The sequence below is a fragment of the Rhinolophus hipposideros genome (genome assembly GCF_964194185.1).
Source record: "Rhinolophus hipposideros genome assembly, chromosome: 14".
NCBI lineage: Eukaryota > Metazoa > Chordata > Mammalia > Chiroptera > Rhinolophidae > Rhinolophus > Rhinolophus hipposideros.
Genome location: NC_138060.1, coordinates 49,922,373 through 49,949,183, shown reverse-complemented (window position 1 = coordinate 49,949,183; position 26,811 = coordinate 49,922,373). Strand labels below are relative to the sequence as shown.

The window sequence follows — 26,811 nt, the reverse complement described above, 5'->3', positions numbered from 1 at the left end:
TCATGTGACAGGGTGACCCACTAGGGGTGAGATATGCTGATGGGGAGTATAACTTGATGGTGAGGACACCTCTCATGTCTTCTTTTTCACTCGGGGGCAAAAAATGCTGAAAGGAAAACAAAAGCCTAAATGCTGTCTCCCGTTTTTTAGGACTTTACCATTTACAAAGCGTAACCCAAAATATCTTACTTGAGCCTATAATAGCACCGCAAGATGGATACTGACTTCCACAGTTTACAAATGAAAGCATTGGGGCTGTAAGAGAGAGCGGTCCCCATACCAAGAAAGAAGCAAAGCCAAACACCCACTCAAGTCTACTGGACCTCATGTGCCACAGCTCTCCATTTCCAACCCCGAAATGTCTGTTTGATGAGATTTGTTGTAAGCAGACTGTTTGATATGGAGAGTAAAATAAAAAATTCTTCTGTCTGACATCTGCCAGTTCACTAACCCTTCTCTCTTTAAAAATGAATGATGTTCATAAATAGTCTCATAAGGAGACTATTAGAACTTAAACACTGTCTATTGATATTGTAATAGTCATACTTGTAAGGCTGTGCTGTACACATAAATCGGGCATGCTTTTATAGCTAGAAATAATTTACTGCATAATGCCTGCTAGTAAATTTGAGCATACGATGATCCTAAACATGTCTTGTCAGGAAGTAAACCATTCAGCTCTAAGGGCATGGTATCTATAAATAAATGCACCTACCTTAGCATCAAGATGAATCTATGATCATTTCCTTTCTTCTGGCTTCTATCCCATTGCGAGTGGGGAGTCTTGGGGAGAGGGCGGTCTAAGCCCGTTTGCTTTAGTTCTTTAAGATTTGCAATCTCATTGCTACTTGGAATGGAGTTCTCACAAAAATGATCTTTCTACCTGTTCAGAGATACTTGTCAAGTTTTTTATTTTTTTAATTCTGTACTCTCTAGAGTGGAAAGTAGGGATCTCTTTATCTACTGCTTTTTTGGTCTTTTGCTTCAGGCTGGTTTGTTTTCTTTCTTCAGTAGTTTCAGCCTACAGAAATCAACTTGACTGTTAGGTTTCATCCAGGAAAAAACCATCCACATGTGGCAGCAGCTTCTTTCTGGAATTTCCCTCTATTCTTAGACTTGGGTGTACAAAGCTGCAGTATAGATTTTCTGTCGAGTGTTCTCTTCTCTTTTTAAACTTTGGGAAAACCAATTCTTAGATTTGTGGATAAAAGACTTAAGGTCTACTACCTCCCTTCTCTCCTTGAAGGTTTAAATTAAAAAGAAAATTCTTCAGATCGTAACATAGGTTAGCTCCTACTTAGAGGCAGAGGACAGCTCAGATTTAGAGGCAGAGTTTGAGAAACAGCCACTGGTCAGGAAGATGCTGAGATTGGATTTATCCTCTGTTTCCAGCCCTCCAGAAGCATTTTGTCAGGTGGGGAGTTGGGAAAGGGACATGGCTGGGATAGTAATTCATAGGGGCTTTGTCCTGTGTGTGCATTTATTGTACTACCTGCACTCACTTCGTCTTTGTACATGGGCTTTCTATGTTGTTTTTTTTTTTTTAACCTGGTATTTGTTTTATGGTCTTTCAGGAGCTTCAACATTGTTGCAGAACAAATGAATATCTAGATGGTTTCTTCTTTAGCAGTGGCATAGCTGGCACTTGTAGTACTCTTTCAATTTAGAAAGAATTTTCAGAATTTGGTGTCTCATTTAATCCTCAGATGCTCGTTGCACGGTATGCTAAAGGTGATATACAGAACAGACAATTGCACTCCTACCCAAAAGGTCTGAGTAATATCACCTGGGGAACCTAAACATTTGAGCAATAAGTGAGTAAGCAGGTAGGCAGACATCCATCCATCCATCCAATCATCCACGTACCCCATTCCCTAACATGAGGATACACAGGGCAATTGACCTCATATGTTTTTTTCATGTTTAAAATTTTTTCTTTAACATTTTTATGTTTAATAAACCTCACTCTTTTTGGTGGCCAGTCTATGAATTTTGACAAGTGCATGGAGTCCTTGTAACCACCCCTACAGTCAAGATATAGAACAGGTCCACCACCTCACCCACCTCCAAAAAATTCTGCCCAGCTACCTCTCGGCAGTCAAACCCTTGCTCTATCCTTAATCTTGGCAACCACTGATCTGTTTTCTGTCCCTATAGGTTTACCTTTTCCGGAATGTCATATAAATGGAATCATATACATTTGAGTCTGGCTTCTTTCACTTAGCATAATGCATTTGAGATTCACCTGTGCTGTTGCATATGTCAATAGTTTACTGTCTTTTATTGCTGACTAGTTGTCCATTGTATGAATATATCACAGTTTTGGTTTGTCTTTCATTCATTCCCCAGTTGAGGGATATTTGAGTTTCCAGGTTTTGGTGCTTATGAATGAAGAAGCAATAAACATTCAATACAGGTTTTTTTGTGTGTGAACATAGATTTTCATTACATTTGGATAAGTATTTAGACATAGGATAACTAGGTCATATGGTAAGTGTATGTGTAACTTTAAAAGAAACTGCCAGAGTTTTCCAAGATGTCCGTCCTATTTTGTGTACTCACCAGCATTGTGTAAGGTTTCCAGTTACTCTGAGTCCTCACCTCTTGTGTGTGTGTGTTGTCTTGCTAATAGCTACGTAGTGTTAAAAAAGAAACTAGAAAACCAACATGGAGTCATGGTGCTAAGACCCACTGCCGCAAATCAAGACTTAGTACCTAACCTAACTGCAGTTTCAACCTCTCTTAGGAATGTAATTTTAATCGGGCAGTCTAGAATTTCCTGGTCAGCAACCCCCCAAGACCCCTCCCATCCCCCAAAGGAGGAGACCAAAGCCTGAAACTATCCATTCTTTGCTAGAAATTTCCTTTTCTCACCCCCTTTCTGTCTAGCAAAACCTTTCCTTTTCTGCAGCTTGACAGAGTCCCTTCTGTTTGTTAGATGCTGCCTGATTCATGAATCATTGAATGTTGCTTGATTCATGAATGATTGAATAAAGCCAGTAAGATCTTTAATATTTACTCAGTTGAATTTTGTTTCTTTTAACCATAGTATTTTACTGTAGTTTTAATTTGCATTTGCCTAAGGACTAATGGTGTTGAAGCATCTCTTCATGTGCTTATTTGCCATCTGCATGTCTTATTTAGTGAAGTGATTATTTAAGTCTTTGACGGTTTCAAAAGCAATGATGCTTATTTTCTTATTTCTGCATTGTGAGAGTTCTTCACGTATTCTGGAGGCAAGTCCTTTGTCAGATTTGCAAACATTTCCCCCCATACGTGGCTAGTCTTCTCATTCTCTTATTAGCATATTTGCAGAGAATAAAAATTCCTAATTTTGATGAAGTCTAATTTTACAATGGATTATGCTTTTGATGTAGTATCTAAAACCTATTTCCTTGATACAAGTTCACAAAGATTTGTCCTATGTTTTCTTCTGAAAGTTTAAGGGTTTTACCTTATGCATTTTGGTTTATGATCCATTCTGAGTTAAAGTTTTGCATAAGGTGTGAGGTATAGAGGTATAGGTCAAGCTCAAGGTCAAGGCTCTTTATTTTTCTTTTTTTTTTTGGTGCCAAATCTGCACTTGTTCCACAACCATTTGTTGAAGAGATCATCCAGGAAGGCCTGATGTATTGCAAGGATCCTTATGAGTGACACAGGAGAGTCAAAATCAGATAACGAGATGACACAAAGAAGCAGAAGTTGGAGTGATGCCATTGCTGGAAGGGACATGAGCCAAGGAATGCAGGTGGCCTCTAGAAGCTGGAAAAGGCAAGGACTGATTCTTCCCTAGAGCCTTTAGAAAAATACTTGATTGTAGCCTGTAAGACTGATTTTCAGACTTCTGACTGCCAGAACTGTAATAATAAATTTGTGTTGTTTTAAGCAACTAAGCTTGTGATAATATTTTACAGCAATAGGAAGCTAATACAGAATGCTTTTACACTTCTATCAAAAATCAATTGGCTGTTTTATGTGGAACTATTTCTAGACTCTTATTCTGTTCCATTTTTCTACGTGTCTGTACTTCTGTCAATACCTCGTAGCCTGTCCTGAATTCTCTTATTTTCCCTGCTTCATATCTTCAGGATATGAAACGTTGGTCAATGGTAGTAAGAAGAAACCAAAGAGATAAAAATCACAAAATGACAAGTTTCAAGGTAGCAATCTATATTAATTATCAGTGACTAAGTAACAAATTATCTCAAACGTTTAGGCTTAAAACAACACACATTTATTATCTCATGGTTTCTGAGAGTCAGGAATCTGGAAGCAACTTAGCTGGGTGCTTCTGGCTCAAAGTTTCTCATGAGGTTGCAGTCAAGCTGTCTGTCAGGGCTATAGCCATTTCAAGGTTTGGTCAGGTGATGATTTCCTTCTAGGGTCATGCATGTGGCTATTAGCTGGCCTCAGAAAATGTGCTTCTGAGGTGACTCACATAGTGGCTGGAATGCCTTCATTCCTCCTACATGGGCTTCTCCAAAGGCTACTTGAATGTCCTTATAACATGGCAGCTGGCTTTCCTAGAGTAAATATTGAGAGAGAGAGAGAGAGAGAGAGAGAGAGAGAGAGAGAGAGAGAGAGAGAGAGAGAGAGAGAGAGAGAGAGAGATTGCTTACCTAAGACAGAAACCATTGTCTTTTAATAATTTAATCTTGGTTGTGACATCTCAGCACTTCTGCTGCATTCTATTCATTAGAAACGGGTCACCAAGGCTATTCCACATGCAAGGAGAGAGGAATTAATATCCATATCTTGAGGGGAGGTGTATCACCCTCTACAAAGATTGTAGACATATCTTTGAAACCACTATAGTCCACCCTCTGGCTACAAATTTATATTCCTCCCACATGCAAAACACACTCATCTACTCCTCAAGGGCCCCCAACTGTCTCATTCCATTCCTGTGCCAGCTTGAAGTCCAGAATCTTGTGACCTAAGTCTGGTCCAGGAGAGGAGAGGCTCCTTAGGTGTAGTTCCTTAAGATCACCTCCTTGAGTTTAGTTTTTGTGACCTGTGAAACTGAAGGAACAGGTTCTGCCCATTGGCCCCTCAACATACAACGGTGAAACAGGCATAGGAAAACGGCTCTAGATATTTCTGTTCAAAAAGGGGGAAAACAGGAAGCATGCAGGAATCAGTGGTCCATGGCATTTCTAAAATCCAGTCAGGCAAATTGCAATCCAGTTGCAAGTTCCTTGGTTAGGCCTCAAGGACTGGGAATAATTTCTTGTGGTTCTGGACTCCTCTCTTTGAACCCTTGGTTCTGCCCTCTCTGTGAACTTTCCCTTTTCACATAAGGTAACATGTTTACTCCATTTTCCTAACCCAAGTTCATAAAGATTTTTCCTGTTTTCTTCTATAACCCTAATAGTTTGACATCTCACATTTTAGTTTTTGACCCATTTGGAGGTAATTTTTGTATAAAATGTGAACTCTAGGTCTAACATTTTCTTTTTTTTTCATTTATGAGAAATTAAAAAAAAATTTTTTTGGCTATAAATGTCCAATTAATTGTTCCAGCACTCTTTGTTTATTTTTGGAAACTGTTTATTTTCCATCAACGTCATTTCCATTTTCTGTTTAAGATCCTGTAGAAGAACAGCTTAAGTGGGTTTGTTCCTATGGCAAGGAATTTGAGGACATCGAGGGGTTTGAACATTGTAGTAGTTTCCCTTTAAGTTACTACTGGAACCCAGAACAATGCAGTATGGACTCCTCCCTGGGAAGGGCAGCACGTTTGAAACATGGCAGGAATAACCCTGTGTCAGTTCTCAGACTAAGCTTTAGGTGATTTTGCATGCTTCCTCTCTCTGGAACCTTCTCAGTGCCACAAGAAGCACTGAGGCTAGGCTGCCGGAGGAAGAGAAACCCATGGAGGGGAGAGAACCCAGTTATCCTAGCCAAGGCCAAGTAGACCATCCATCCAACACTCAAACAGGGGAGAAGACCCAGTCAAGATCAACAGAGTCAAAATTAATTCAGACTGTCTGCGAGTAATTTTGCAGTACACGAGCCATCTTCATAACATATGGGTGCAGTTTGACCCAGTCATTATAATTCCAGTATCTTATTCTAAAGAAATAATTTAACTAATGTACAAGGTTACTTAAAAAACATTTTTTTATAATAGCAAAGCTTAGAAACTCCACAATATGAATCAATAGTGGAATGATGAACTTGGGGTGCACATATATGGTGGAATACTCTGAAACTGCTACCGATGATAGAGCTCTAAAGGAAACTGTCCATACTATATATTTCAGTCTTTAAAGCACATTAGAAATCATTGTATATTTTATAGTATGAACTTGGTTTTGAATAAGATAATATACAATTATATTCTGCACAGAAAATTGTCTGGAAGGATAGATGCACTTACATGGTGGAAAGTTTGTGTACTTAATTGTCTGACCTGTGTGTGTGTGTGTGTGTGTGTGTGTGTGTTTATATACCGGGGTGCCAAAAAAATAAATGTCTATAAGTGGACATTTTGATCAATGTTGCTCAAGCAGTAGTTCACCGTAATCAGAAATGTCTGGACGCGGATGGTAACCACTTTGAGCACCTCTTGTCACTGCAGAAGTCAAACGTGACTTGTATTCATCTTTTGTTATTAGTATATTTTGAATATTACAATTTTAATACAGCTTTTTCCTTTCTTAAGATGTGTATACATTTTGTGCCACCCTCTGTATGTATGTATGTACATAATTATATATATGCATATATATTATGAACAGTGGTTTCCTCTGGGGAGGTGTTATAGATGATTTTTCACTTTCTACATTACACCTTTGTGTACGTGAATTTTTAAAAATGAGCACCTCTTTTAATAAAATTGATCATCAAAACAATGACAATTTCCATTTTGGAAAAATGTTAATACAATGTACCGCAAAGTTACGTATGACCCTTGTAGCTATTTGATTTCCCTGGATGTAACCCCCGGGGTAATTCTGATGGAGTTGCTTGTTCATAGGATGTTGGACTATCTACACTTTAACTGCGGTGTTTTCATCTTCTGACTGGATGGTGAAGTTGCGTGGACACATGACATCTGAAGTTTAGGCAGTATTTGCAAGAACAATGGACTCGGAGTCAGAAGACTTTGGTTCAGGTTTAGTATTGGCTCCTCCTTTCTGAGTTTATGTTTCTTCCTCCATAAAATATGGCTTCATTCATCAAACAATAAACATTTATTGAGTATTATTGCACGTAGGCCCTGTGGCTGGGTACTAGGGGCCCAAGCTCCTGCCCTGCTTCCCTCAGAATGGTGATGGGAGAATCCCTTCCTACATGAACAAAAATATAACAGGAAATGGAACTCCAGGCACTGACCTGTACTTTCAGCGGATTCATTAATTACAAGGAATGAGACTGGCTCCATTATGAAGCAAGAGGTGTAATGCAGTAGTTAGGAACTCAGGCTCAGTAGCCAGATTGACTGAGTTCAAATCCTAGCCCCCGCAGGATTTGGTGGAGGTTGTTTAACATCACTTTGAATCAGTTTTTCTCCACCTGTAAAACAGGAATAAGAACTGTACACATCTCCTGTGGTTGTTGTAAAGAGGAAGGGAGTTACTATGTGTAAAACACTTGGAACAGTGCCAGGCACATATGTGCTCAATAAATATTCGTTATTATTGTTATTATTTGGGATGGAGGCACATCAGACCTGGTGTTTCTAACACAAACATGACCAAGTTGATATCGGGGTGATCTGGATGTGACAATTTTCTCTCTAGTTGTGGATTCATTCCTGTCATCTGGCCAACTAGGTCAGTGTCCACCTACTCTCTTGCTGGTGCCTGAATATCTTCTGAAGGCTTTATGTGCCATCTGGCAAGAATATTCCCAGCTAGAGAAGGGAGCTCCAGAAGCAACTAATGGAAGTTTCCGACCAGCTCTGCAGGTCCATGTGGAGAAGATAGGGTATCAGCTTCTACTAGGGGCTACTGATTCTGTCCATTATTTTAACAAGTGTGGCATGTTTGTCTTATTGCTCCAATCATGTATGGCTTCCCTACCCACAGTCTTCACACCGTCAAAGATAGCTGTCAGATTTCCAGTCATTTTGTTTACATTGGTTTTTTTCTCAACGATTTATGCAATCTGGGTAAGTTAAGGAAACAAGCTCTTACACTGGGCTTATATGCTTTGCAAATATTTTCTACCATGTGAATTCCAAATAGTTTTTTTGCCAATTTATTATGCCTTTTGTTCTCAATTTATTTTTCTAACATGAAGACATTTTCCTCTCCAAAGAAAAATTTGCAGGTATCTTTTCCCTACTTGCTATACACTAGAGTAGGTCAAGGAAAGCTTTCTGGAAAAAGTGACTTTTAATTCAAAACTCCATGGGTGAGAAGCACAAACCAGGTGAAGAGAGCAGAGTGTTGTCAACAGAGGGAATAGCATGTACTTTATCTATCTTTCATCTCTCTCCACTCTCCTCTTACTACTGACTTACCTCCTTGGCCATTTTTGATCCTATACAGCTGGCTTACTCTTGATCCATTCTGGCTGCTGTGGTCTGAATATTTGTGTCCCCAACCCCAATTCATATGTTGACATCCTAATGCCCAATGTGACGGTGTTAGGAGGTGGGGCCTTTGGTAGGCGCTTAGGTCATGAGGGTGGAGCCCCCATGAATGGGACCCCCCCCCCCCCCCCCCGAACTCCCCAGGCACTCCAGCTATGTGAGGATAACAAGAAGTCTGGGGCCTAGAAGAGGGCTCTCAGCAGAACCTGACCCTGCTGGCACCCCGATGTCAGACTTCCAGCCTCCAGAACTGTGAGAAATAAATGTCTGTTGTTTCTATGCTACCCAGTTTGTGATATTTTGTTATAGGAGTCTGAACAGACTAAGACACTGGCCTTGACTTTTCCTTTCAACTTAGCCCTTTCCCCCTTCAACTGCACTGTCTCAAGGGTGTCAGTTTTTTAGTCCAAGGTGAGAATTTGCTGCACTAGTTCATCCAGTCACAGGTTGGCTGGGTAGGATGGAGTGATGGTGGTAGCGTTTAAATACTACAAAATAAAATGATGGCACTTCCTTTTTAGCAGGAGCTCAGAGGGGCAGTCTTCCATCAAAAGGAGTATTGTTTTGGTACATAATAATTGACATTTATTTATAGTTCAGTATGTGCCCACCTTTGTAGTCTCTATGTCAACAAAGGACTTCATGAACGCTCATCTACCGATCAATGTATCAGTTGGTTTAGGCCAAATTATGCTGTCATACAAAATGATTCCTAAAATCTCAGTGGCTTACAACAAACATTTCGCACATGTGACATGGCTAATACTAACTGGCTTTGGCTCTGCTGTATTCCACATGTCTTCTCACTCCAGGACCAAAACTGAAGGAGAATCTTTCTCTGGGACATGCTGCTTGCCTGATAGAAGGAAGAGAAAGATGGTGGAACCACATGAAGACTCTTAAAGCTTATGTTCGGAAGTGGCAAATATTACATCTGTTCACATTCCACTGGCCAGAGCAATCCCATGGCCAACCCTGAGGTCAGCATGGAGGGAGGCTACTTCTCTCCTAGGAAGAGGTGGTAAATATTTTGAACAAATAAACATTCTCACATACTTCATCACAGCCAGTAGTATCGTTAGTCCCATTTCTGCAGATGAGAAAACTAAGGCTAAAATAGGTAATTTCATCAAGGTCATAAGATTTGAACTCCATTCTGTCTAGTTCCAAAGGTGGCCCTTTCTACCATGCATTCTCTTTGGGGGAACTTGTCTTTTTTACACTGTGTAGGCACCTGAAATTGTAGTTTATTTGGGGGCACAATCCCTTCTCATCAGTCTCAGAAGCTCCTCCATGAAAATTTCTAGAGTTAAACCACCCTTGAAAGCTTCCTGGAAGGATATGAAACTAGAAAGGGGTCAAGCTTAGGGAATCATCCCATGAGAGCTGACTCTATTCCATTTAGCTTTTTTTTTTTTTTAAACCATTGAATTATTTATCTGCTTTATGGGTTTGTAGATCCTTTGAATGGGGGATCACCTATCAATCTATTACCCTTAGTTTTCTGTGTGTGTTCCTTGGGTGGGAGGTGTCTGAGCTCCTCAAAGCTCTTTCCCAGGTAATTTTAGGAACTTTCAGACTGCATTGGATATTTATATCCCCCCAAATTGTTAGTGGGGTGGAGAGAGCGCAGGCTATTTCCTTTTGCCAAATTTTAAATTTAGAAATGTATTTGCATTGGGGGTGGAGGCAGAAATTACAGCCAATAGACCACTTCACCATGTTTGTAAATATCTGGTGATTTCAGTGCAGGTTGCTTGTTTTAGAGCCTCTGGTTCCCAGCTGCTTGGTGGTGCATGGTAACACGTGTAGGTGTTGACCTCCTGTATGAGTGACTTGCCAGGTTTGTAGTGTCCATCAGGGTGGGGATTAGGATGAGGCAAGTGAGGTGCTTAGGGCACTCAGTTTAAGGAGGCACTTGCGGGAACCTGAGAGTTTTCTTGCCTTACTCCAGTACCGACCCTGGTGTCCATTATGCCTTTATCATAACTCCGCAGTCTGAAAATGCCCCCAGTCGGCTTACCTGTGAGAATTACCTGCCCTCCCCTCCTCTGTTGGACACGCAGGAGATCCTAGAGGACCTTCTGCCCTGTTACTTCGCTCCCGCAGCGAGGCTCATTTCCAGGTTACTGTGTGCGTGTGCGTGGCCCAGGCTCGGCGCGGAAGGCAGAGAGGGAAAGTGCGTGTGTGCCCGTGCGAGGCCGGGCGGGTCCATATCCGGGTGGACAGGGTGGGTGGGGCTGCCGCTCTCTGCAGGTCCAGAGGTGGGTTGGGGGTGGGGAGTGACACGCCGAGATTCCCTTTCGCCCCTTCGGACACGAGAGGGAACGACAGGAGACGCGCAAGGGGTGACAGGGCGTGCCGACCCCGCGGATCGGCGCCCGGGAGCGCCCCCAGCGCCCAGGCCTGCGGCCGCTGGGACTCAGAAGAGCAGGAGGAACCCGAGGAGGGCTCGCCGAACCGGCTCCCCGCGCCGAACTTGCCCGGGAAACTAGTGCGGAGGGAGGGGCCGGGGCCGGGGCCACGGCGGGAGGAGGGGCGGCCGCAGCTGCATCCAGCCCCGTTGGCTTCCTTCCCAGCTCTCCTTCGCCTCCTCCTCCTCTTCCTCCTGTATGAGTCAGGCATTTCCCGGGGATTTGGAGCAGCCGCGCGCGGCCCGGGCGCTCGGAGCTGTAGCCGCCGCCGCCGCGTTAGGAGCCCCAGCGCCGGGGCGGCCCCTGGAGTCCCCGGCGCGCACGGACCATGGAGAGGGCGGCCCAGGGCTCGGAGGGCGGCGGGGGCAGCAATAGCAGCAGCCGCAGCAGCAGCCGCGCCACCTCGGCGGGCTCCTCGCCCTCCTGCTCCCTGGCGGGCCGGGGGGTCTCCGGCCGCGCGGCTGCAGCCGGGCTCGGCGGTGGGGGCAGCCGCAGCAGCCCGGGCTCGGCAGCCGCTAGCCCGTCCGGGGGAGGCGGCCGCAGGAGGGAGCCGGCGCTGGAGGGCGTGCTCAGCAAATACACCAACCTCCTCCAGGGCTGGCAGAACAGGTAACGAGCCCGCCGCCCGCGCCCCCGCGCGCCCCTCCCCGCGCGCCGCTCCGCGTGGGTGTGAGTGTGCGCGCGCGGTCGTACCACCGGCCCGCGGGTGCTGCCTCCGCACGGGGGCCCTTCCTGTGTCCCTGCTCCGCTCCAGGTGGGGTGCCCGGCGTGGGGCGCGCCGCGACCCGGTCCCCGGACGGCACCGCAGTGATGGAGAGGGAGGCAACAGCCCTGGTTTTCTTTTGTACTGGCACCTGCTGGGGCTGGAGTGGCTGGCCGCAGGGGCGCGCTGGTCCCGGGCCCGGCCTGCTAACGGTTTCCCGCTCCCCTGAAGAATGGCTGAGACAGGAAGGCGGAGGGGACGTGCTCTATGCCTGGATGAAAAAGCGTTAATACATCGGGCGCGATCACAGTCATTTTCTCCTTAACGTAGTTCATTTACAACTTTGGTGTTTAAAAACACCACCACCACCACCACCACCAAAACCCTGCCACTTATACTCAGCGCCTTCCAGCGCGCATGCTACCCCGCATACGGCCCAGTGGGTGGCTTGGAACCTCTGATCTCTGCAACGGAAGTTAGGTTTAAAAAAAATAAGAAAAGTAAATCCCTCTCCCCTTTCAAAACGGGCAATTTGCTATTTTAATAATAAATTTTGAAGTTCCCTGCTCATTACCCGCACAGTTGGGCACCCAGCAGGGTTCCCATGGACACGTGGCAACACGGGGACGTCAGGGAAAGGGGCTCCCGGCACACTTGGGGTAGTGAGGATAGTGAAAAGGACTTGAAAGGAGCAGATGTTGCCCTGCCATTTACATTTTTAACCTTGGTTTTCAAAAACAAGCCAGAGGGAAATACAAATGGCCATGCAGGAGAATGGGGCTTTTTGCAGAGGTGGATGATAAGATGTTTTGTCCTGCCCTTAATAGACCTCGGATCTTAGGATTTGGGACTCTTCAAGTTGCTTGTGAGATTTGAAACATACCCTGGGAACTCTTGCTCATCTCTGCTGGTTAGGGTAGATTACTCTATAGACTGTTTGGAAATGTTCATATTTCTTCCAGCTGAAACTTACAAGGCAGTTACGTGCATGAAACTCAACTAGGAGGAAGATGATTTCCTAAGTTTGGAAACTGTGTTGTTTCCATATTGATACTGTAGACGAGAACTTTCACCAAGTTTCCTTGGAGACCTACTATGTTAGTGGAAGTTGCATTTTAACTTTTGATTCCTTTTATTTCTCAAAATAACCCCATTGTCAGCTCTTGTCCACTCTTTTCCTTTAATTCTTGAAAGCCCAAAAAGAACAGGTAGAGTACAGAGGACCAGACAGATAAGATGACTACATTTGATTTCAGTTTTTGGTAATTGTGTCTTTTTAATGGCACTTCAAGGTGACTTGTCAGTGACAGTATATTTATTGTTTGTGTGTTGGGCAATCACTTTTAATGCTTTTTCTTTCTTTTTTTTTTTCAAGTAGCTTATGCGGTCAAGAAAGCTTTTACCCTGGATTACATTTATTTTACTTGGTGACTGTATTTTACCTGCAGTGTACATTAAAGGATTTATTCTTTGGAATGGATTTAGGAGGAATTGTAGTAACTCATGTTTTTGTATAATTTAAAATCCACTGGAGTATTTAGGTGAAGCCAAGATGGAGAAGAGGCAAAATTAATACTAATGATACTTAACACAGTTGCATCCTACATAGGTGAAATGTGGTGCTGTGTACACTACTGAGGTCTCATCTTAATTGACTTTGTTACTGCGGTGTATAGCTACCCTCCGTTGTTAGTTCTTACCACAAAAGACTCACTATTTTCTAAGTCTACGCTGACTCCAAAAGTGTTCTCTTTCCAATGGTTATTAATCTCAGTGTCGGGGTGTATGTTTCCCACATCTGTGTTCTCTGAACAGTGGCTGAGGTTCCATTAATGACCTGGAGATGATTTATGATGGCCTTTTAGTTGCACACTTCTCCTTTCTCAAGTGGTCTTATAAAGGGAGATCTGAATCAGTGAAAAGGGAGAGAGAAGAGGATAAAGAGAGAAAACCTAGAAAACGTATTAATTTGTTCACGAATTTATTTGTTCAGAGACTATTTTATTGAGGATGTACTTTGTGCCAGGCACTGTTCTGAGAGCTGGAGCTACTTCAGTGAATAAAACACATGGGAATGCCTTGGTGTAAATAGGTGAGCTGATTCATATTACCTTCATTTTGGGTTCCTGGGACAGTTTTTTTCAAAGTGCCTGCAGTTGATGAGACTCTCCAGCTACAACATTCTCGGAGAGGCTTCCCAGGCTGCCATGCTGTTGTGATACTGCCCTTTACACCAATCACTCACTAGCACTTTGTACTCTGGAGTGCTCTTGCATGTCCTGAAGTTGCTGTAAAGTTTATATTTTAACATTCAGTATCCTATTCTGCCTTAATTTATTTGTAGCACTCTCAGCCCTATTACCAAACCCTCAGGAAGGCATTTTGGCCCAGAATACAAAATAAATAACGAGAGAGGTCACTGGAGAGAAAATTGCATGTTGTAGGACACACTCAACTGAGGAGAGTACGTCTGGGACATGTGGCTCACTCTCATTGGCTGAGAGAGTGTGAAAGAATCAGACCATGGGGAAAGTATACATTAAGGAGTTTCTATAATTTGCTATTACAGTTATTTAAATAAAACATTTCAGATATAATAGCATGGTATAAATTCACAGGATGGTGTCAGAGAAAGCATCTAATGCAATTAAACCAATGAACAAAAATTTCAGAAAGTATTGCAGGTGCTATGAAGATAAAAAAAAGATTTTAAAATGATGATGAAATAAAAGCAAGCATTTATGGAAATAATTTCCAGTGGATCTAGCGTCTTTACTGCAATTCACATTTTAATCAAGTGTACTATCTTTTCACCCATCTTTTGGTTTTTATACAGAGTGAACCAGGGGGAAAGTGAACCCCAAGAGCTTGGGGAAGCAGGTCCGTGCCAGATCACACAGCACCTTGCAGGTGGGGGTAAGAATTTAACACTGTGTTCTGGTTGCCCAGAAGGATTTTAGGCAGGGAGGTGACATGGTCTTATTTGTGCTTGTAAAAGTTCTCTCTGTGTGGAGAGGAGAGTTTCAAGGGGCCAGGCCGGGAAGCAGAGAGGTCACGTAGGAGCCTGTCATGGTATTAGGGACAACAGATGCTGGGGTTTGGAATTGGGGGACAGAGGATGGAGAAAAGGGACTGATTTGGAGTGGGGAGGGTAGAACGTTGCTGATGGTTTGAATGTGGAGGTGAGAGAAAGGAGAATTCCTGAGTTTGTAGGCCTGAGAGGCTGGGGGGTGCTTTATCGAGATGAGGGACCTGGAGAAGGAACATATTTGGGGGTAGGTTGGGGGATAACCAGGAGTTCCATTTGGGCTGTGTTCAGTTTGAAATGTCTGCACCCAGTAAGAAACTGGCTATGTGAACTGTCATTTACCCTAAGGCTAATTTTAGTCTCACTTCAAAATGGAACTAGTTTGGGCTTGCTTATTATTAATTATTATTTTAAATTTTATTTATTTATTTTTAAGCTGGGCACACCTCACAGTGGCCCATGCGGGGATCGAACTGGCAGCCTTGGTGTTTTTAGCACCACGCTCTAACCAACGGAGCTAACCGGCCAACCCCTGGGCTTGCTTATAATGTCAAGTGCTTGAGGAAATAATTTCTATTTGGATCTAAGATATTTAAATTTGAGGGTCTTCAGTTTTTGTTATTTGGAGAAAAGAAGACACTGCAAATGTGGAACCAGCCTCTAATTCTTTTTGTTTTCCTTTCTTGTGCTTCTTGGTGATTGGTAGGGTTGTAAGAACTCAGTCAAATACTGGAAGGCAACTCTTGAATAGGATAAGAAAGACAAGTGATGGCAAAAGAAAACCTGAGGCCACCAGTAGACATTTATACGGAATGTAAGAGCAATGTGACCTCCAAGTCAAATCCCAACATCAACATTTAGCACACGTGTCACCTTGGGCCAGTTCCTTGATTGCTCTGGGCTTCCTTTTTCTCATCTATTAACTGGCAAACATGCCGTTACCCTTGCCCTTCTCATTAGTTCAATGAGAGGATGAAATGAGAATACTGGTGTATCAGGGACTGAGAATAGTGCATCGCAGCATACGGAGAAGCGGGAGCTATTATTGGCGCTTCAACTTGTCCCTTCTTAAATGGACCCTTTCTGGTCCATAAAATTCTTGATTTGTTTTCTGAATGCTGTAATTACTCTGGGACCCCATTAACGTAATTATTGCAGAATTCTTCGGACAGGAGATGACTTGTTTTGAAGAGATCGTTTCATAACATGGACCCACACATTTATATCTCTAAGGGAGTGACTTATGCCCTCCTCCAGTGTCTAATCCTATCTTCCTTCCCTGCTTTATTTTCCCCTGTAACACTTTTCACCACCTGGCATGCTCGGTATTTTATTATTTTGTCTCTCAGCACTAGATGGAAGCTCCCCAAGGACAGAGCATCATTTTGTCTGTCTTGTTCTCTGCTGTCTCCCCAGTATGTAGAACAGGGTCTGGTATAGAATAAGGGTTCAGTGACTATTACTGAAAAAATAAGAAAAGGAATGAATGACAGAGAAGAAATCAAACCACGATTTACTTCTATCTTGGCCATTGTTTGCGACTGTTGTAATTCTTGGTTCTCTATGTGTTTATGGAGTTAATATATTGATGATTTGCCCTGAGTTAATATATTGTCCTTGAGTTAATATATTGATGATTTGCCCTGCTCTCTGCAACCATCAGCCTTTGTCTTCTGGGTCAGAAAGTTTACATCTTCTGTGACAGGCCCACCCTGACTTAGGGCCCACCACAGTCCGCCCAGTGTGGACCGGCCATTAGTGACCAAATGTCCAGAGCTTGCTTTCAGCTTGAGCTGCATTAACCACGTGCTTTGAGAATGCAATGTTCAGCCTCTAGACATGATTTCCCAGGGCTTGGGGGCCACTTAGCCCATTTAGGAAAGTCAGTGGGGGCATATATTAACTTTGAAAACCACTCTGAATTAAAATGAATGCTTTTTGAATATTCCAGTAATTTTAGAGGTAATTGGTGATACCAGGGTTGAAAAATCACTTTTCTGGATTTTTACATTCTTGCCGAAGTGTACTTCAAAGTATTTGCATAACTTGCTGTCTAGGTTGCCAGACTGTTCTGGATCTGGACACTCAAATCCTTTAGGGACACTAGATTTCTTCATTGACAATAATAATAAAAGGGGTGGTTGCCTAGGTTACAAAACAGCGTATAACGTGATTTATGATTTATTCACTTATGGTTGAAAGTATTTATTGAGCACCTGCTTTGTGTTAACTACTTCCTGTGGGATCCCCTTTGAAAAATGTACATATATTTGAGGAGATTCATGCCATATGGTTACCATGATCTTCCTTGGTTGATGGGATTGTGGGTAACTTGAATTTTTTTTCTTTTTTTTTCTATTGTTTTTTTCCCCTAAGGTGAACTTGCATCCATTTTGCTGTTTGCAAAAGTTATTGAGAAAAAGGAAAAGCTGCTCATATCTTTTAACATAATCTCTGAATAACTGAGTTTTTGAGGATAAATTTGAAATCTAACATACATTCAGAAAAGTACACAGCTCATAAGAGTACATAGTTTAGTGCATTTTCATAAATGGAACACATCCAGATCAAGAGACAGTAACCACCCCACCTCTCACAGGGCTTCCACTATTTTGACTTCCTGTACCGTAGATTAGTTAGGCCTCTTTTTGAAGTTCATATCATACAGTATGTAATCTTTTGTGTCCGGCTTCTTTCTCTTCACATTATGTTTGTGAGCCCCGCCCCATTGCTGCATATAGTTGTGGTCTATTTTTTTTCTACCGCTGTTTCATTTTCCACTGTATGAATATACAAAATACATGTAGGTCTATGGTAGCTTGACATTTGGGTTCTTTTCAGTTTGGGACCCTTGCGAATAGTGCTGCCATGTGTTTTAGAGCACAGATGCATGCCTTTCTGTGGATGTGTACCTAGGAACGGAAATATTGGGTTATAGTGTTTGCAAATATCCAGCTTATTAGATACTGCCAGGGAATTTTCCAAAGTGGTTGTTTCTATGAATACTCCCACCAGAAGTGTATGAGAGTTCTGGGTGCTGCCTACCCTCAACCCTGTGGATATTGTCTGTTGTTTTCATTTTAGCCAATGGAGTGAGTAGGTGGTGGTGTCTCATTATGGTTTTAATTCCTTTCTCAGATGACTAATGAAGTTAAGCCTCTTTGTGTGTCGATTGGTCATTTGGATGTCATGTTTTGTTAGGTGCTATTTAAGTCCTTTTCCCATTTATACATTAATGTATCTGCCCTTTTCTTAATTGATTTGTAAAAGTTCTTCATATGTATATTCTGGATAGGAACCCACTGATGGGTGTATGTATACATGCACATGGTCAATACATATAGAAAGCAGATACCTTCTTTCACAAGGGGTTTGCCATTTCATCTCTTATTATTGTTGTGATAAACACAAATTCTTAAGTTTAATATAGTCATGTTTTTCCATTCCACCCCCCTTCTGATTGGTTCTTTTTGAATCCTGTTTAGGAAATCTTTGCTTAGCCCATGGTAATGAGGATGTGCTCTGATGTTTTCTTTTAAGAAAAAAAATCTTTTATTAATTTGACTATTTCTTAGAAGTGTCAGTTGGTATTTTGGGGAATGTAAACTCTTGGCAGAAGCAAAACTGGCGTTTAGGCTTCCGGTCTGTATTTGTTTCCGGTGTCTCTTACAACAAATGGCCACAAACTTGGTAGCTTAAAATGACAGCAATTTATTCTCTCATGGTTCTAGAGGGCAGAAATCCGAAATCAGTTTCACGGGGCCGCAATCAAAGTGTTGGCAGGACCACGCTCCATCAAATACTCTGAGGGAAAATCAGTTTCTTGCTTCTTCCAGCTTCTGGTGGTGACTGCTGGCATTCTATGGCCTATAACTGCATCACTTCAGTGTCTGCCTCTGTCTTCACAATATTTTCTCCTCTGTGTGTGTCAAATTTCCCTTTTTCTCTCTCTTCGTAGAAGGACTCCTGTGATTGCTTTCAGGGCCCACCCAGATAATCCAGAATAATCTCCCCAGCTCAAGATCCTTAATGCAATCCCATTTGCCATATGCCCAGATCTTTGCCAGGTCCGGTAACATTCACAGGTTCTGAGGATTAGTATATGGACAAGGCATTCACAGCTTCCCACACAATCATAGTTCGAAGGTGGTGTCTCTAAGCCTTCTGTCTCCCTTCCCAATCCACCTGTCCCACCATTCACTGGTTGCCATGGTGACAGCCATCTCTGTCATGGAGGGACGCAGGTTGCTGTCATGACTGTAAGTGAGCTTGTTAGGAAGGGTTGGTAGACTCATTCATCTCTGTCTACTTGACAGACCCCTTGGGCAAATATAAGGTAGGTAATATTGTGAGGGAAATAGTTCGTAATGCCAGTGAGGAAACCTCATTTCCCTCAACGGGGCAAATCAGTCACTTTGGGATCTTATTAAATACTATAGAGTAATTAGCTTTGGAAGTATACATGTTATAATCTGTTTTCCGTTTTATCAGCGGAATGACTCATTAGCCTGAGGACTACTTTTTTTTTTTTAAAAAGGTGTAATTAACATATACAAGAAATGCACAGGTTTTAGGTGTTCTGTTTGATGGGTTTTGACAGTAGTTTACAACATGTAGCTTCTAAAAAGTACAGAACCAGCTACTCCGCCGACAACGGATATTTCTTCCAGTCAATTCTCCTTCCCTTCCAATTTATTTTTGACTTTTATCACCATGAATTCGTTTTTGTCTATTCTTGGCTTTCCTATGGATAGAAACACGTAGGATATCCCTTTTGGAGTCTGGCTGATTTATTAATCACTCGGCATAATGATCTGAGATTTATCCATGTTGCTGCACCGACCAGTAGTTTATAAAATGTTCCTTTTTGTTGTTGAGTAGTATTACACTCTGTGGATATACCACAGTTAGTTTCTCCATTCACCTGTAGGTGGACGTTTGGGTTGTTTTCTAGTTTTTGGCAATTCCGAACAAAGCTGCCGCTTGTGTACAAGTCTTTGTTTGGACACGTGCTTTCATAACTCTTGGGTAAACATCTAGGATTGGAATTGCAGGGCCAGAGGGTAGGTGTAGGTAGACATACCCAAAGTGTTTGCAGCGGAGCTGAACCATCGCACAGACCCACCAGCGGTGTGTGAGTGAGTGGGTTGCTCCCATCCCAGCCCACCTCGGTATTGGTACCTGGAGAGCTTTCGGAAAGCAGGTACTGCCTCTTTCTCATGCCATTGCGTTGCCTCTGAGAGGGATAGCCTGCAGGAGCACAAAGTCCAGCTTTGCCTCCCTTTGGCTGCACACCCTTGGGCAAGTCACTTCACTCTTTGGGCCCTGGATTCCTCATCTGTAAAACGACACTGACCTTGTAGTGTTGTGAGGCTACTAGAGGCACCAGGCCCAGCACAGTGCTTGACGCATAGTAGGTCCTCAGCGGCAGTTTGTCTACTGGGAGTCTTATATTTCAGACAGACCAGTGGGCAACTTCATGGAATCCAGGGGACAAGGCGGTGGTCATTTTTGACCTAGCCTCAGCAAATATGCAGCTATGTCCTAGCCCTTCCTCCCACTGCATGAGGACCCAGGTGACAAATTATTGTTTTGCACAGTGGGTGACTGTCTCCGTTTGCTGCTTAGCCTGTGGTTTCTCAGAGTCTGTTAAAGTGATCAGTCCTTTGAGAACTCTGGGAAGAAAGAAGAGATGCAGGCCTTTGTGTCCTCAAAGGAGGATTGAAATGATTGTGCCGGAAAAGTGGGAGGCATTTTGCAGCACTGTCTGGCTCCCGACTGATGCCATTTGGGGCCAGGCCAAGACAGAATTAAAAAGAAAACCATCCAGAATTTGATTTTTGATAACTCAGACTGGATCGAATATGGTCACAGCCCACAAAGAAAGAGCTTTATTTGTGCCTCATGCAATGATAGCAATAATGATAAAATTAGGAAACATTATACAGTCTTGTTGCAAGCCTATTCTCTGAAGGTCAACGAAGGCATTTGAGCCATGAGTAACTTTTCATGTTATGCCATCGTTTTTAGAGGACTGTTTATGTTTTTATGTGGTTTGGTCCCTTACAATAAATATTTTGGTGAAAATATAGCAAGCTGGATGGCACCCAACATCAGTTTTTAATAACTTCTTTCCAGGATGTATTAAATGTTTCTCTGTAGTCCTGGTCAGGTAACCAGTGAATCTGAGAGGAGGCCGGTGTGTGAGCTTGGGAACCTGCCTAGAAAGTAGTGGAATTCAGGCTCTCCTGAAGTGCGGTAGAACTGGGGGCTCTTCCCATGCCCCTTTGTTCAGGGGAGTTGAGCGGATTAGGTGGCAGATACAAGTGACCCTCCACGCAGCTCTGCAGCGACCACTATCAGAGCCTTGGTGTGCTGCTAACAATGCAGCGAAACCCACCATGACAGTTGTCTTGGTCTTTTGCTTGTTGATGGAATCTGGACAGAATTGGGAACCTTTCCAAGTCCTGAGCAAACTGGCAGGTTCAGCCCCAGACACACTCCTCTTTGCATGTAATTAGGCCTGGTGGAATGCTCACACCCCACATATTTATTGAGCACGTTTTGTGTATATGCCGAATGCCATTCAAGATGTGGGAGGCACAGAAGGAAAAGCCCAGGCTCTGCTGTAACCAGCTGATAGTCAAAAACGGGAGAGGAGCGTGCAACTTTTTCTGTAAAGGGCCAGATAGTGAATATTTTAGATTTTGTGGGCTATAAAGTCTCCATGGCAACTACTCAGCTCTCTCGTTGTAAACACATGGGTGTGTCTGTGTTCCAATAATACTTTATTTACGAAAAAGAGGTGGTGGGCTGGATTTAGCCTGTGGATTGTAGTTTGACCATCCCTGTCTAACAATGACACCTAAAACAATAATGAATGTCAACTACGATTTTATATATATAGGAATATATATATATATATATATCTATATATATATATATATAGATATATTTTTTATATATATAGGAATATACATATATAGTTAAAGAAGTGGAGTACAGCATTAGGAATAGAGACAGTGGAAATGTAATGGCTGTGTGCTGTGTCAGAGGGATAGTGGATGGGGGGAGAGGGATTGACACTGTGTGAGGGATATAAATGATAAATGTCTAACTATTATATTGTTTTGTGCACCTGAAACTAATAAAAAAAAATGACATCCAAGCCTCTCCATTAAGTAGCTGAGTCAGCCTAGTGTGGTGGCTAAGAGTACCGATTCTGTGGTCCAATGGCCAGTGCTGAATTCTGGTTCTGCTCTTTTCCTACCTATGTGACCTTGGACAGCGATTTAACCTGTGTACCTCAGTTTCTTTGTCTGTGAAATGGGAGTAATATACTGGCTGTATCATAGGGTTGTTGGGATCAACTGAGAAGCTGGGTGTAAAGGGTCAGGACAGTGACTGGCAAATAGAAAACACTCATTAGATACAGGCTGCTGTCATGAGGAAGCACCTGGGAGTGAGAGCGCCAACTCTGCCTGGGGATAAAGAGGAAAATAGTGGCAGGTGATAGGAAACCTGGAATGTTGAATGCAGACAGGGTTTGGTATGGCTGGAATACAGGTTGTATGTGGAGTGTGGCCAGAGAGGAGACTGTAAAAGGAAGACCAGGCTGTAAAAGGCTACTTCATGAAAGACATCTTAAGCCACTGAGGCCACAGATCATAAGATGTCAGTCGCTATTACCAGAAGGGGAAGGACTACATTTATGGGTGCAGGAAGCATGAGACACTTTATATATATTATCCAATTTAATGCTTCAAATGAGGTGGGAGGTGTTGCAAATCTATCTACTTTCCTCTTCTAATAGGTAATTCCTCGTTTTTACCTGGACAGAGTGTTGTCCTAGATAAAATGATGTGTGCACCCCTTCTGCCCTTGTAGCTAGGGATTCTATTGTGGATATAAGCAGTGTTGGCACATAGTAGTTAACTGGAACTTGCTTTGTGCGCTTTCTTCTTTTTTCTTTCCTTTTAGAATACCAGGCACATGGTGCAAAGGGGAATACAGACCCGATGGCTGGAATCCAGTGGCCGTCTTGAGCCTTGAGGTGACTGGGTTAAAGGCCATCAAGACACAAGAAACCTGGCCTCGGAGGACTTTGCTGATCAGAGCCACCTCATAAATGCTGGGCTGCCAACCTCCAGAATTTTCCCTGAGGCGAGGAATAAGCCTCTTTTTGAAGTCAATACCAACAGCCAAATCTAACCCAAATGAATGCAGGTAGAATCTTGATTTCACAGGTGAAGAAACTGAGGCACAGTGTGACATAAGTTGCACAGTTAGGAAGTTGTGGAGCCAGCAGTTTGTCTGTCTGCCAAGCATGTTTTCTTCCCACTACTCTGGAAAAGACTTGGAGCTTCTACCCCCTCATTTTACAGACGAGATCATGAGGGCTTTGCCTCAGGGTAAGCCAGTAGCAGCTCATTCCACTGCTAGGTAATCATTGCCTTTATCCCTCACTCTCCACTCTCTCTCTCTTCAGTGCGGCCTTCCCAAAGAAAGGGCCCTGTAGTTTAATGAGTGATTTTTGTAGTCCTCTCATGGGCAGAATCTCCTCCTGTGTGTACTTGATGTCTGGTGTTTTTTTCCTGGGCAGAAACCATCACTGTTTTAGGGCTATGTTTAGAGCTTTCATGGCCCTGCCTCTTCCCACCTGGGAGCTGGACCTCAGTAATGACTTTCCTTGCCTGTGTTGTCTTTTCTTCACTTGGGCTTTTAGGGATGGGTGAGGGGGCTCTTTGGCCCTGTGACTATTTGTAACCATTGACAGATGAATCTTGATTTGCATGGAGACCTCCCAATTCATTAAGCTCAGTGTGTGGACTTTGGCAGAAACGGGGTCACAGGTTTTGAATGCCCTTTGCTTTGGGAATGATTGTATATTTGAGTTTCACCCTATTACTAATACCTTAAAAATGGGCCTCCTGACCCCCTTGGCTAACCACACAGCACAGAACTTTTCTGTGTGCATATTCCAGCTGACTCATGTGGTGGATTGGTCCCTAAAGAATTGAACAGGACAAAAGCCAGTTTGTGCTGCTAAGTGCTATTGAGAGAGTATTGTTGCCATTTATTATCTAGCACTTTATATTTATGTTACTCTTTGTACTAGCAACATTCTTTGTGGTAATTTTTATTAGCCTGACTAATGTGTGCCTTTTTCTTTTTATGAGAAGTCTGCATTTGATACCTTGGCCCAACATGCATTGTAACACACTATTATAGTCTCTTAGTAAATTTGGAGTTTCTGTTATTGAAATTTTTCTGTCAAACGTCAGTTTTCGTGATTCATTCGGAGTCAGCTGAAACTCGGGGGGAAAAAAGTATTAAAAGCTGAAACTCCACAGTTTTTTTCTCCTGTTGAGTAGCAAGACAGGTCATTTTTGTGGGGCTGACACAAAGACACTTCAGAAAATCTTTGTCTCAGGGGAAGAGGGCTGCACCTGTGTCGTTGAAATCAATTTGAAATCTGGACGAAATGGTGTTTTTTGAACCAGAGCAAAGCATGATCTAACCTGGAAGAGACTAAATTGCAATTATTCATGTCATGGAATTGTCTGAATTTCTGTTTATCTAAAGGCTTGCTTCCTTTTCCTTGCCAACATTGTAGCAGTTACTGGTATTTTTAGTGTTTTTTTTTTGGTTCTGTTTGTTTCCGTCTTTATTTTTGCTTTGTGTCTTAGTAACATTACATGCAAAATATACATTTTATAACTAAATGAAACTCATGATCTAATATTTTCTTTCCTATAAATGACATTATTATGATAATTGGAAAATTTGTATCAAGTCTACAGACAATAGTACTGGTTCCATGTGAATTAATTTCATTTTAATGTTTGTACACTGAAATATTTGGGGTAAAGGGACATTAATGTTGGCAACTTACTTTCAAATGGTTCAGAAAAAATGTATGTATTTATAGAGCAAAAAAGATTAGGTGATAAAGCAACAGTGGTAAAAGTTAGTAGTCCTTTAGTAATAAATAGTTCTTGGCATTATTCTTGTAACTTCTCTGTAAATTTGAAATTATATTAAAAAGTTAACAAAAATTCATTTGCCCTGTTTCACAAAAAGGCTTTGGGGCATGCAGTATACTTTCTGGCCAATGTAGCACATATCTAATCACCATTGTCCTGAACTAGTCTCCTAGAGTGATCTCTGAGGTGTCCATCCTGTAGACTTCATCCAGACTGGTTTAGAAGATGCCCCAAGTGTGCAAAAATGATTCTTAGATAATTCCAGATATTACCTATGATGAAGTTGGTCGAATTTGTTAATGCCCACTGGCCCACGTGGGAATTGAACCGGCAGCCTTCGGAGTTAGGAGCACGGAGCTCCAACCACCTGAGCCACCGGGCCAGCCCTAGACATCTTAATATTAAATCTTCTAATCCAAAACATGTGGGATGGCTTTCCATTTATTTGCGTCTTTAATTTCGTTAAGAAATGTGTTGTAGTTTTATGGTGTAAGTCTTTCACCTCTTTTATTAGAATTATTCCTAAGTATTTTATTTTTTTCATGCTATTGTAAATGGAATTATTTTCTTAATTTTCTTTTTGGATTGTTCATTTTTAATATATAGAAACTAAAGTGATTTTTTAAAACTTTATTTAGTTTTTTTAAAATTAAAGTTTATTGGGGTGACAATTGTTAGTAAAGTTACATAGGTTTTTGTGGGTTGATTTTGTATCCTGTAACTTTGCTGAATTCATGTATTAGTTCTAACTATTGTGTGTGTGTGTGTGTGTGTGTGTGTGTGTAATCTTTAGGGATTTCTACACATATAATCATGTTATTTGCAAACAGAGATAACTTTACTTCTTCCTTTCCAATTTGGATGCCTTTTGTTTCTTGTTGTTTTTCCTAATCACTCTGGCCAGCACTGTGTTGAATAGAAGTGGCAAGAGTGGGCATTCTTGCCTTGTTGCTGATCTTAGAGGAAAAGCTTTCAGTCTTTCGTCATTGAGTTTGTGGACTTTTCATAAATGACCTTTATTATGTTGAGGTAGCTACCTTCTATTCCTAGTTTGTTGAGTGTTTTTATTATGAAAGAACCTGCTACCTGTTTTTGTAAATAAGGTGTTATTGAAACATAGCTGTGCCCATTGTTTACATATTGATTATGGTTACTTGCACTCTACAATGACAAAATTGAGTAGTTGGGACAGTGACCCAGAGGCCAGAGCAAAGACTAAATGGCCCTTTACTGGTCACTGCTTTCAACTATTAATGTGGTAGATTATTACACTGATTGATTTTTGAGTTATGAAACAGCTTTGCTACCCTGGGATAAACCTCACTTGGTTGTGGTATATTCTTCTTGTTTTTTTGTTTTTTGGTTGTTGGATTCAATTTGCTAATGTTTTGTTAAGGATTTTTGCATCTGTGTTTATGAAAGATACTGGTTTGTAGTTTTCTTATACTATCTTTGTCTGGTTTTGGTATCAGTATAATGCTGGCCTTAAAATGAGTTGGGCAGTGTGTCCCTCCTGTTATAGTTTCTGGAAGAAATTTTGTAGAGTTGGTGTTATTTTTTCTTTAAATATTTGGTAGAAATCGTCAGGGAAACCATCTGGCCTGGAGATTTCTTTTTTTGGAAGAGGTTTTAACTACAAATTCAATTTCTTTAGTAGTTACGAAAGCTATTCAGATTATGTTTCATCTTGGGTATATTTTGGTAGTTCATGCTTTTTGAGGAATTGGTCCATTTTTTATAAATATTTGATTTCAGGATGTGTAGGGTTGCTTGTAGTATTCCCTTACTATCCTTTTGATATCTTTGAAGTTTATAGTAATGTTCCCGCTTTCCTTTTACTGTTATTGGTAATTTGTGTCTTTGACAGTCTTGCTAGAGCTTTATAAATTTGTTGACCTTACAAAAACCCAGCTTTTTGTTTCACTGATGGTCTTTATTGTTTTTAATTTTTAAATTTCTGTTTTTTTAAAATTCTTTCCCACTATTATTTATGTTTAGTTTCTTCTTCCTATAGTTTCTTAAGGTGGAAGCTTAACTTATTAAATTATTTCTTTGTTTCTAATGTAAATAATCTAATGCTACAAATTTCCCTCTAAGCACTGCTTTACTAGCCCTCACAAATTTTGATATGTTGT

At 41.9% G+C, this 26,811-nt stretch overlaps 1 protein-coding gene across 3 annotated transcripts in view; it reads left to right on the top strand.

Moving 5' to 3' along the window:
- Window positions 1–11,164: 11,164 nt before the first annotated feature.
- OSBPL10 (oxysterol binding protein like 10) overlaps window positions 11,165–26,811 on the top strand; it is a 257,267-nt gene continuing 241,620 nt past the window's right edge. The window contains exon 1 of one of the 3 annotated variants that reach the window (XM_081073386.1): window positions 11,165–11,568. In XM_081073386.1, coding sequence (XP_080929512.1) covers window positions 11,288–11,568 — 281 coding nt within the window. In that variant the 5' untranslated portion in view covers window positions 11,165–11,287. Of the gene's footprint in view, window positions 11,569–22,774; window positions 22,917–26,811 lie in introns of those variants that run through there. The other 2 variants (XM_081073388.1, XM_081073387.1) reach the window with 2 other exon arrangements.